We start from the raw sequence: 12,563 nt of genomic DNA, 5'->3' as shown, positions 1-12,563 counted from the left end.
AACTTTGCAGCTATATGAATTAGAAAGTATATCAAGAATGAAATAAATGGGCCTAAGACAGCTGTTTGTAGATGTTATATAGTACTATTCATAGTGACCCTATGAACAACAGATCTAAACAGTCTTGTGCCATCCTCATCATTTCTGACACACTTGAGCCCTTTGCTCCTGTCACTATGACAATTCATCTTGTTAAGGATCTTCCTATTTTTTGCTTGCCTTCCACCTTTCCAAGCATGATATCCTTTTTCAAGGAATGGCTTCTCCTATAATATGCCCAAAGTATGTAAGAAAACTGTAATATGTACGTATTTACAATTTCTTGTGCATTTTGAAAGAAAATTTTAAGGCATTTTGTTTCATGTGTGTATGTGTGGGGAGAGAGAGTGAGAGAGAGAGAGAGAGATTTAGGTGAAAAATTTACAGGGCAACTTGTACCATCCAGAGATTCCAAAATCAGCACACAGGGTTCAAGTTCTACCTGCATCTCTTACTATCTGAATGTATTGGTTTATATACTGCTGCTTTAACAGAAATACCGTGAGTGAATGGCTTTAGTAAGAGGGACTTATTCCTTCACAATCAGGAACCTAGATGAGCTCAAGCTGCTGTTCTCGGATGCCTCTCTGTGGATTTTCTGTTTCTGAGTTTCCCCTCCCAGGAATCTTGGTTGAAAGGACTCCCTCCATGACTGTCTCTTCTTTCTTGGAGAGACTAAAGTTGTCCCACTTCAGATTTGTGTAGCTTTAAGACATAAGGTGATGCAGATCACACACACTCACACACACACACATACACCCCTGCCCCCCCCCCCCAAAGACTCCCTGTAGATGTATCAGTTCAGGACTCTTACCTAATTAAAGGTGTTGCATCTCACTCCAGTCTTCTTACAACTGATTGGCTAATCACATTTCAAATCACATCAAGAGCAATGATTATATTCTTATATATCTACCTCTAATCCTGCCTCATTAACATCATAGAGTTTACCAATCACAACAGATAGGATAATTGTGTAATACTAATCATTGCCTCTTTGCCAAGTTAACACATATTTTCTGAGGGACACAAGTTGATCAATGCCATTGAATAACTTTAGAAAATTTATATTTAAATTCTCTTCCACACTATTTGTTGTTGTTGTTGTTATGTGCCATCAAGGTGAATATGACTCATAACAACTGTACGAACAACAGGCCTAAACTCTATTCTATCCTGTCCCGTTCTCATAATCTTTGACACACTTGAGTCTGTGGATGGAGTCACTGCATAAATCCATCTCCTTAAGGGTCTTCCTCTTTATCTCTGATGTTGTTTACCTAGCATATTGTCTCTTTCCAAGGAATAGCCCCTTCTAGAAACACATCCAAAGTATGTGAGATGAAGCTTCACTATCTCTAAGGAGCACTCTGGCTACACCGTCTCCAAAACATATCTGTTTCTTTTAGTCATTGTTGTTGTTGATAGGTGCCATCGAGTCAAGCGCCACTCATAGTAGCCCTATGAAGGAAGAGCTGACCTGTATCCTGCCCTGTTCTATGCCAACCTCATAATTTCGGACATACTTGAGTCCATTGCTAAAGTTACCAAGTCAATCCATCTCACTGCGGGTCTTCATCTCCTTTGCTGACACTCCATTTTTCCAAGCATGATGTCCCTTTCCAAGGAATAGCTACAAGTCCAAACAATGAAAGACAAAGCTTCACCATCTTTGCCTCCAAGGAGCAATCTGGCTGCACTTTTTCCAAGACATATCTGTTTGTTCTTTTGCTGATTCATTGCATTCAGTACTCTTATCCAGCACCACAACTCAAAGATATCAACTCTTCTTTTCTCATTCTTATTCATTATCCAGCTTTTTTGATGTATAGTAGATGATTGAGAGGGCCATGGCTTGAATCAGACACACCTTAGTCTTTAAACTGACACCATTGCTCTTCAATATCTTAGAGAAATCCCTGACAGCAGACTTACCCAATGCAATATGTATCCTGATTTCTTTATGGTTGGTAATAATGGTTGCTCTATATAATGGTCTAAGCAAGATTAAATAATTGAAAACTTTAATCCTTTCTCTGTCTATCATAATGTAGACTACAGGTCCTGTCACTGTCTTTGCTCCCAAGGAGCACTCTGGCTGCACTTTTTCCAAGACTTATCTATGTATTCTTTTGACAGTCCACAAGATATTTGGTACTCTTTTCCAACACCACAACTCAAAGAAATCCATTTTTCTTCTGTCATCTTTACTCATTGTCTAGCTCTCAGATTTATAACAAGTGATCAAAAAAGCCTATATATTTCTAAAATAGAAATTAATTATAACTATGCTATTAATTAAACAAACATGTATGTATACATATCATTGCCTCTTGATAAAATATTGTTTCTTGAAATTCTTCTGTGTCAGCCAATTCTTTTTAGTACAGTGACTCTTCTCCTCCCATCTTCTTTTAATGCTTCCTGAATCATTCAATATTCTGCCCATAGCATCCTTAAGCAGTTTGTGGCTTGAATTTGTTCTTTAGTTCCTTCAGATCAAGAAATATGAACAAGTTAGGCCCATTTGATTTTCTGACTCCAGCTCCTTGCACATATCATTATAATATTTTGCCTTGTCTTCCTGAGCTGCCCTTTGAAATTTTCTATTCAGCTCCTTAACGTCTTGATTTATTCCCTTTGCTTTGACATCTCAGCACTCTAGTGCAATATTCAGAGTATCTTCTGACATCCATCTTGATATTTTCTTCTTCCTTCTTCTTTGTAATGAACTTTTTACATTCTTCATAGACAATATTCTTAGATATCTTCCCACAGATCATCTGGTCTTCCTTCATTAGTTAATGTTCAAGGCCTCAAACCTGTTGCTGAGGTGGTTTTTAAATTCAGGGGGATAGATCAAATTTTTATTCCTGTGGTTATGGTTTGACCTTATTTAGCTTTAATTTGAACTTGCATATGAGTAGTTGATTGTCTGTTCCACAATCCGCACCTGGCCTAGTTTGGACTGCTGATATTGAACTTCTTCAATGATTCCTCCCACAGATGCAATTGATTTGAATCCTGTACATATCATCAGCTAAAATCCATGTGTATAGCCTACATTTGTGTTTCTTGTAAAAGGTGTTTGCAGTGAATAAATAATCGATTGTGCAGAATTCTATCATAATATCCTCAGCCTCATTTCTGTCATCAGGTCGATGTTTTCCAACTACTGATCCTTCTTCTTCCTGGTTCCCAACTTCCACATTCCAGTTACCCATTGTTATTAATGCATCTTGGTTGCATGCTTGATAGCTTTCTGACTGCAAAAGTTGGTAGAAATCATCTATTTCCTCCTCTTTGGCTCTGGTTGTCTGTACATAAATTTGAATGATAGTGGTATTAGCAGTTCTTCTTTGTAGGTATATGGGTATTATCTTGTCACTCACAATATTGTATTTCAAGATGGATCTAGAAACGGCCTTTTGAATTATGAAAGTGATCGTGTTTATTCTCACCTTTTCATCTCCAGCATAATAGATCATATCATCGTCTGATTCAAAATGTCCAATGCCAATCCATCTTATTTGTCAATCTTGTTATTGATTGCCTTCTAGTTGAGCACAACTCATAGTGACCCTATGAACATACTCGTAGTGACCCTATGAAAAAAAGGTCTGAAGTCCCACTACAACTATTGACATTTATCAAAGTTCATAGAGTTTCCAGAGGCATGTTATTTAGGAAGTGGATGCCATTGTATGTTATTGTTGTGATGTGCCATTGAGTCATCTGCTATGCATAGCGACCTTATGTATTTATGTAAATATTTATGCATTACATTTCTTTCTTAACGACATCCAGTTTTCCTACATCTATACTTTTCACAATTCCCATTCTAATCAGTAGTTTCTGCTTACAACTGTTTCTCCTCCTTTTGTGTTTCAAAATTCAGGCTGCCCTGAAGACTTGGGGGAAAAAATTAAGCCCCAAGAATTGATGGAATATCAATTGAAATATTTCAACAAGCAGATGCTTCCCTGGATATGTGCACCACGTTTTTTTTTTTTTTAATTTAAAATTTTCTTTTATTTTGTATTGGTGTATAAACAAAGTTCTTAAAGTGATACACAGTTGTTCACAATAAGACTTATTTTTAAAGTGTGTCTAGTTGATACCATATTATCTTTAGGGTGGAAACAGCTTCAGTGTGAATTAAGGGGAAGGGAAGAGGAAAGGTTAGAGGTGACGCCTCAGTTTCTTTGTAATATTGAGGTCCAAGTATTCATCCAGAAAGCTGTTTGCAATGCCCAGGGTGGCTAGAACAGCCAACAAGGTCAAAATCCCCAGACTCAACCGGAAACCAGTCAACCTCTTTTTAGCAGCTTCTGAATATCCAAAAAAGTACTGGTGACGAGCATACATGTACAACAGACCCAGAAAAGTAGCAAACACTTGGTTGAAATACCACCCAGCCATCCAAAATGTAACCATAAATAAGGGATAAAACTCCACACAGTTTTGTTGTGCACGATAGACTCTCTCAAAGTCTGGTGACCCAGTAACTGCTGGAGGTGCGATTTTGTATTTTTTCCTTGCTTTTCCAACCTGAAAAGCAAAATAACTTTGCTGACAGGCTGAGAGAATCGACACAGCTGCAAGCAGACTTGAGGCTCCAGCCATCTTTAACACGAAGTTCTGGTTGGCTCACCTGCAGAAAAGAAAAGGTTAGAAGATAAGGCCGTGCACCACGTTTTGACAAAAGATCTGGAGGACAACTAACTGGCAAACTAACTGGAAATGATCCATATTTATTCTTATTTCCAAAAAAAGATGACCTGAGAGAGCATGAAAATTATTCAACAATATCACGTGCAAGCAAAATCCTGCTGAAGATTATCCAGAAACAACTGGAACAGTACACTAACAGAGAACTTCCAGAAATACAAACTGGGTTTAGAAGAAGCTGCAGTGCTAGAGACATTATCACTAATGTCAGATGGGTTTTGGCAGAAAGCAGAGACTACCAGATGAACATCTATCTGTGTTTTGTTGACTATGTAAAGGCATTTGGCTGTGTGAATAACAACAAATTGTGGGTAACCTTGAGGAAAATGGGAATCCCAGAAAAATTTATTGTGCTTATGCAAATTAGGATCATCAAGCAGTCCTCAGAACAGAACAAGAAAACATTGCATGGTTCAAAATTGAAAAAATAATGCATCAGGAATGCATCCTATATCCATACCTTTTCAATCTATATGTAGAACTGACTATTCAGGAAGATGGGCGTTATGAGGCAGAATGTGGCATCAGAATTTAAGGAACAACATATGTTACACAGATGACACAACTTTGCTTGCTGAAACTGAGGAGGACCTGTAGCACTTGCTGCAGAAGGCTAAGGACTGTAGTCTTCAATATAGACTGAGGTCAATATCAAGAAGACAAAGATTCTCACCGTTGGGCCAATTGGCAGCAGATGGAGAAGAGAATGAAGAGAATTACAGCTTACTCGTATCCACAATCACCACTCTTGGCAGCAGCAGTCAGGAAATCAAGAGATACATTGCATTGGCAAAATTTGCTGTCAGGGACCTCTCCAGAGCATTGAAAAGCAACAATGTCAGTCTAGAGACTAAGGTGAGCCTGTTCCGGGTCATGGTCTTCACAATTGTTGTACATCAGAGAGTTGGCTGATGACTAAGAATGGCATAAGAAGAATTGATGCCTTCGAGTTGTGGTGCTGGAGAAGTGTCTTGAACATACCATGGACCACCAAGAAAATGTATAGGTTTGTCTTAGAAAAGGTGAAACCAAGTTTTGCCTTGGAGACAAGGATTTTGAAGCTCCATCTCACATACTTAGGGCACATGGCCAGGAGGGACTGATTCTTAAAGAAGGACATCATGCTCAGAAGAGTGTAGGGACAGCGCAGGAGAGCAAGACCCTGGATGAGATGGCTTGATACAGTTACTGGGCCAATGGGGGTAGGTGTGTTTGAATCAGTGAGACTGGCTTAGGGCAGGGCAGGCTTCAGAGCTGCTGTACATAGGGTCACTATGAGTCACAGGCAACTTGACAGCACATAACAACAACAACAACATGCATGCACACATTACTTAGCATAATAAATGTCATTTGATCGCTGTTGTTATTATTATTAAAAGGATTTGAAATAAGGCAAAGGTTTTCACACTTTGCCCACTGATAAAATCTTTTGCTCAAAAATGTTATAAAAAAACCTTAATATTTGAAAGACAGACTATTTTGACCGGAAGGTAGAGCTTGAAGCCTCATCAATTGAGGACTTTTCTCTCCATGCCCACCTCAATAGCCATTGGGAAGAATCTGAAATTTCTGAGAACTGGGTCTGAAAATCACCATATTGAACAATCTCCATTCAAGAATGAGAGAAAAAACAAGGTTTTGAAGACATATGAAATAGATTAATACCCATAGATTAAAAATCAGCCCAGAACATCAACATGTTTTATAAGGAGTGTTTCTTCTCCACTACCCTGCCATCCTGCTATATGACATATGCTCTTGCATAATAATACTAGCCTTTCTTCCACCAACATTCAGATTACTCAATCCTTTCATGAGAAAGAGAAATGGTATGACTGAAGAATTTTGGAGGAGAAACTGGCCTTAAATAACTAGCTCCTTCCTCTCCACTTCTCCCTAGAGCCAGGCTGCCCATTGGAAGCTGTGCTTCTTCACTTAAGGACACCTTGAGTCCAATACTGGGGAGATTGGCCCTGGTCCAGTATGTCTGTCTCATTCTAGAAACTGGTAGGAAGCTTATTTATTCAAAAGAAAGACTTTTTTTTTTAAATATCAGCTCTATTGGTAACAATGTTATATTTTTTGATTCTTGTATAGTTAACAATTTTAATTTCTTTATCAGCAGCTTTGAAATTTGGATGAAGATAACACCCTTTAATGTTGCTGTTGTTCTGTGTCATCAAGTCAGAATTTACTCATTGTTGACCCTCCAGTGAGTTTTCAGAAGCAGTAAATCCCATTGGAGGAGATAGGCCACTCTTCCCAAAAGAAATTGGACAAAAGAAGCAGAAAACTCAGAAAAGGAGAAAATAAGTTGTTATATTTCTGAGAAAATAAATATCTAAATCATAAAAAGTTAATTTTCCCTCAATAAAAGTCAGAATTTATACAATAAGGAGCTGAAGACCATTAAAAATCTTTAAATAAAAGTAATATACGTACTTCCTCCCCCCACCCTCCCCTTGGGCTCAGACACAAAATAAGAGGACACTGAAAAAGTAGACGGGGCTTAGGAAAAGCTGTGTTTTCTGAAGACAAACTAGCCTTCTTCACAATGTTTTATAAGGCAGTCTCAAATAATGTCCAGTTTTTCCAGCCTATCACCTAATTTGTTCTCATTCCCAGAAAAAGGCTATCCAACAGAATGTGGGAATGATCGAACAATATCGTTAATATCATATACAAGAAAAATATCACTGGAGATTACTTTTTAAATGGCTGAAACAGAAATCTGCCAAAAATTCAAGCTGAATTAAAAAAAGGCCTTGGAGCCTGGAATATCACTACTGAAGTCAGATGAATCTTGGCTGAAAATAGAGAATAACAGAAAGATGTTTACTTGTGTTATATTGACTCTGTGAAGACATTTGACTGTATGGATCATAATATTTTATGGTTAACTTTGAGACAAGTGGGAATCTCAGAATGCTTAATTGCACTCATGAGAATCCTATCAATGAACTCTTATCTGAACAGAACAAGGGAACATTGCATGGCTTAAAACCAGGAAAGGTACTCATCAGGCTTGTATCCTTTCTCCATTCCTATTCAGTCTGTATGCTGGGAAAATAAAAAGTAGATTTTATGAAGAATGAAGCTTAAACATTGGCAGAGGACTCATCAACAATCAATATTGTGCTGATGACACAACTTTAAGAAACTGAAGAGGACTTGAAACACTTGCTGTAGAAGATCAGGACTGAAACTTTCAATATGTATTGCATCTCTACATCAAGAAAATAAGAATCTTCACCACTGAGCTATAGGCAACATCACAATTAATGGAGAAAAGATGAAAATTGTCAATAAATTTCATTTTGCTTGGATATATAATCAACATGCATGGTATCAGCAGTCAAGAAATAAAAAAAAAATGTGTTACATTGGGAAAACCTGATGTCAAAGACCTCTCCAACTGCTAAAAAGCAAAAATGTCAAAGACTGAGATGCACATGATCTATGTCATAGTTTAATTATTATTATATTATTATTGTTATTATTATTTTTATATTTGTTTGCATACAGAATTTGTATACATTGTGTGTCACATTCTCCTTCATTCAAATTGTTTCATACAATCAATCCCATACATTGTGTTTTATAAAAATTAATCACTATTTAACAATGTCCACTATAACCACATATTTTCAGGTTCTCTCCAGATCTTTTTAATTTCTGTCACCTCCTCCTTCCTCATACCAAATCACGTCAACCTGTAATTTCTCCCCATCCACCCTTATTCTCCCACTCTTTCCCTCCTTGGACCTTCATACATGTTTTACCAGTTATCCTCTTATTTTTACTATACTGGTCTTGTGCCTCATTTCTCCTTACAAGACTTGGTTAATTCACTGAGCATAATGCTCAGTCTTTCCTATATTAAATATTATATTTTCAATCATTGCTCCTGAGTGCTGTGTAGTATTCCATCATGGGAATGTGCCACAATTTCTCAATTCATTCGTTTTTGAGCATTTGGCTTGATCCCAGGTTATCACTATTGTGAATAATTCTACTATGAACACTGGTGTACAAATCTCCATTTGTATATAAATTCCAATTCCCTTAGAGTATATTCCAAGCAGTAGAATAGGTGAGTAATATGGAATTTCTGTGTTCAGCATTTTGCCTTCCAGAGTAATTGTACCATTTTACAATCCCAGCAATGTATTAGAGTTCCAATCATTCCACATGTTGTCCGATATTTATTGCTTACTGTCCTGTTAAACTTAGTCTCTGCTACAGGGGTGATATAGTATCTTATTGTGGTTTGTTTTGCATTTTTCTTATTGCCAATGATTTTGAGCATTTTTTCATGTGTCAGTTGGCTATTCAAATGTCTTCTTCCTCTACAAAATGTTTTTCTATATCTTGTGACCATTTAGTAATAGGGTTATCAGTCTTTTTCTTGTGGAGACCCTTAATATTCCGTAAACTTTTGTTATGAGGCCCTGTCTGAGATGATATTGCCAGATATTTTTTCCCAGTCAATAGACTTCCTTTTCACTCTATTGGAAAAAAAATTTGGTTTTTTTTTTCTTTTTAAAAAATAAAATTTTTATTTCCTACTGGTTTACTTACAAAGCTTGTACACATTTTATTTCACACCAGATTTTTCCCATTTTCTTTACCCACTTCTCCCTCCAACCATCAAATTGTGTGACCCTATGATTAACTTCCCCACCCCCAGCCCATTTTCACCCCTCTGCTTCCCCCTCCCCTTCTAAATGATCTTATACAGTATTTGTCCTTATGAGACTTAGTTCACTTAGCATAATTCTCTGCAGTCCCTCCCAATTTAGGTAATGATTTACAAAATCATTGCTCCTGCATGCTGCATAATATTTCATCAAGTGAATGCAACAAAATTTCTCAATACCCCCAACTGCCGTTGGATATTTGGGCTATTTCTATGTTCTTGCAATGATTGAACAATACTGCTGTGAATGTTGGTGTACAAGTCTCCATTTGTGCCCTAGTTCTCATTTTCTCAGGGTATATTCCAAGCACTGGAATAGCTAGGTCATATGGAATTTCTTTGTTCAGCTTTCTGAGGAAACGCCAAATTTCCTTCCAGAGTGGTTGTACAATTTTATAATACCACCAACAGTCTATAAGAGTTCCTATCTTATCTCACCACACCCTCTTCAACATTTATTACTTGCTGTCCTATTTAAGTTTGCCACTGCTACTGGAGTGAGATAAAAAGACTTCCTCACATTAAAACTAATAAAATTTAATAAAATAAAATAAAAAAAGACTTCCTCATCCATTTCCTGATTAAAACATTCAACAAAATAGGATTAGAGGGGAATTTCCTAAAAATAATAAGAAGTATATACACAAACCCAAAAGCCAACATTGTTCTCAATGGGGAAGTAAAAGGTATTCCCCTTGAGAACAGGAAGTAGGCAAGGATGCCCACTATCACTTCTCCTGTTCAACATTGTATTGGAAGTCTTAGAAATAACAATCAGACAAGAGAAGGAAGTAAGAGGTATCCAAATTGGCAAAGAGGAGGTAAAATTATCTCTATATGCAGATAATATGATAGTATACTTAGAAAATCCTAAAGACTCAGCAAGAAAACTACTGGACATAGTTGACCAATTCAGCAAAGTGTCAGGATACAAGATCAAAATACAAAAATAAATTCGATTTCTCTATAGTGACAAAGAGAATACAGAATTGGAGCTGAGAAAAACAATACCCCTCACAATAGCTAATCACAAGATTAAATACTTGAGAGTAAATCTAACCTGTGGAAATCTTGTTTTATTGCAGCTCCCTCTCTAAAACTCTATTGTACTCTTTTGTCTGTGGAGGGGCAGAGTGGTGGGAGATGGGTGTTCCAGCTTAACCAATTTCTGTCCAGGAGCATTGAAAGCCGTTTTCTCTCTAGCTATTTAGTGTGTCAGCAGTGAAAATGAGTCTGTCACCTCTCCCAAACTCTATTGTCCTCTTTGGTCCCTGGGATGGCCCCACATTGGCAGGGATCCCCAAATAAAGGAGCCTTTCTCCAGGGGAGTTTCAGGCCCTTATCACCCTGACACCTGAAAATGCTGGCTCTTAGAACATGTCTCTCACCTAATTCCAGTTTTCTATCCTGAAGTCCATTGTCCTCCTTTGTCTGCAGAGTGTTGCAACTCAAGAAGCTTCTGTTAGGGGGATTTAAGGCAGTTTTCTCTCTAACAACTCCATGTGCCAGCTGTGAAAATTATACTCCCATCTCCTTCCTGTGCCAAACCCAAGCCATGGACTTTTAAATTACTTCCTATGCATCTCAAAGTAAGACAATGAGTAGTAATAAACACAGAAGATGCCATTGAATTGTGGTTTTGGAGAAGATTATTTAATATATCCCAGGGACTATCAAAACAACAAGCAAATCCACCTTGAAAAAAAGTGCAACCAGGATGCTCCTTAGAAAGAAAGATGATGACACTTTTTAAATACATATGTTGATCATATCATCAGGAGGGCTATATCTTAGTGGGGGGGGCATCCTTCTGAGAAAGATGGAGAATCAGAGAAAAAGAGGAAGATCTTCCACAAGATAGTTTGACACAATGACTGTAGTAATGAGGTCAAACATATCAGAGATGGTGAGGATGGCATAGTATAGGGAAAGGTTCATATCTGTTGTTAATAGGATTGCTATGAGTTGTTGTCAACTCAATGACACCTAACAACAATCTTAAACATGGCCTAATTGGAAGCTGCTGATCAAGTGACTCATTAAGATTTCATTAAGTCAATCAATCATGTGAACTAATCATGTTTGAGATTTTTATCACTTACTCACAATCATTTAGTTGATTTGACCTCTCAGGAACTCTATAAAGCAGAGTGGAATTGCCCTACAGGTTTTCTAAGGCTATAAATTTTGAGGGAAGCTGATTGCCACATATTTGTGCCATGACACCACTAGTAGGTTTGGATCACTGACCTCCGCACTTGCAGCCCAATATCTAAGCTTAATTATTATCAAAGAGTTTCAAATATGCTTTATAACTTTCCCCTTAACAAAATGGAGTAGTGTTATTTCTCTTCTGATCCCACAGTTCACATGATCATGGTGTATTCACATTGTTTCATTATTTAGGATAAATGAAATAAGCTGGCAAAATATTGGTAGTCACAGGGTGATAACTCATTATTAAAATTTGTAGCTATAGATCATTCACAAAATCTGCATACTACAAATTTTTACACATTTGTTGTTGTTTTGTGTGCCATCAGAATGACAACTCATAGAAAGCCTCTGAGCAACAAATCAGAACCTTGTCCCATCTTACATCATCCTTATAATCTTCACTACACTCAAGCCTACTGTCATAGCCATGTGTCAGAATATCTCTTTAAGATTCTTCCTTTCTTTTGCTGACTTTACCTTGCTCAACATGGTGGCTTTTTTCAAGGACTGGCCTCTCTTGATTACATACCCAAAGAATGTGAGAGGAATTGTCATCATTCTTGCCTCTAAGGAATGAGCTGGTTGCACTTCCACCAAGATAGATTGTTCTTACATCAGTCCAAGGGTTATATTCAGTTACCTTTACCAACACTGCAATTCAAAGGTATCAATTTTCCATCAGTCTTCCTTATTAATTTTCTAATTTTCAGATGTATGCAAAGTAATAAATAATACCATGGCATATACATATCTGTGTTTCATTGATTTTGGAGAGACATTTGACTATGTGGATCATAATAAACTGTGGCTGACTCTGAGGAAAATGGGAATCCCAAAACAGTTGATCGTGCTATTGCAAAACCTATGCTTGGAC

At 37.3% G+C, this 12,563-nt stretch overlaps 1 protein-coding gene across 1 annotated transcript; it reads right to left on the bottom strand.

The window, feature by feature from the left end:
* Nucleotides 1-4,360: 4,360 nt before the first annotated feature.
* LOC102877298 (microsomal glutathione S-transferase 2-like) lies at nucleotides 4,361-4,665 on the bottom strand. Its single transcript, XM_006894447.1, has 2 exons — nucleotides 4,508-4,665; nucleotides 4,361-4,436 (listed from the first exon to the last, which is right to left on the bottom strand). Exons 1-2 carry the CDS (start codon nucleotides 4,663-4,665, stop codon nucleotides 4,361-4,363), a joined length of 234 nt encoding a protein of 77 aa, XP_006894509.1.
* Nucleotides 4,666-12,563: the final 7,898 nt, after the last annotated feature.

Source organism: Elephantulus edwardii, unplaced genomic scaffold, assembly GCF_000299155.1.
Source record: "Elephantulus edwardii isolate Elephantulus edwardi_28Jun2011 unplaced genomic scaffold, EleEdw1.0 scaffold00143, whole genome shotgun sequence".
Lineage (NCBI taxonomy): Eukaryota > Metazoa > Chordata > Mammalia > Macroscelidea > Macroscelididae > Elephantulus > Elephantulus edwardii.
Note: the sequence above shows the minus strand (reverse complement) of the source record. Positions and strands in the feature narration are given on the sequence as shown.

What these genes read in the sequence shown, in the direction of transcription:
- LOC102877298 (XM_006894447.1), bottom strand. Translation starts at nt 4,665, where the DNA reads ATGGCTGGAGCCTCAAGTCTGCTTGCAGCTGTGTCGATTCTCTCAGCC. An exon ending in GAGAGAGTCTATCGTGCACA is followed by an intron (nt 4,437 to 4,507) that starts ACAAAACTGTGT and finishes ATTTCAACCAAG; the next exon opens with TGTTTGCTACTTTTCTGGGT.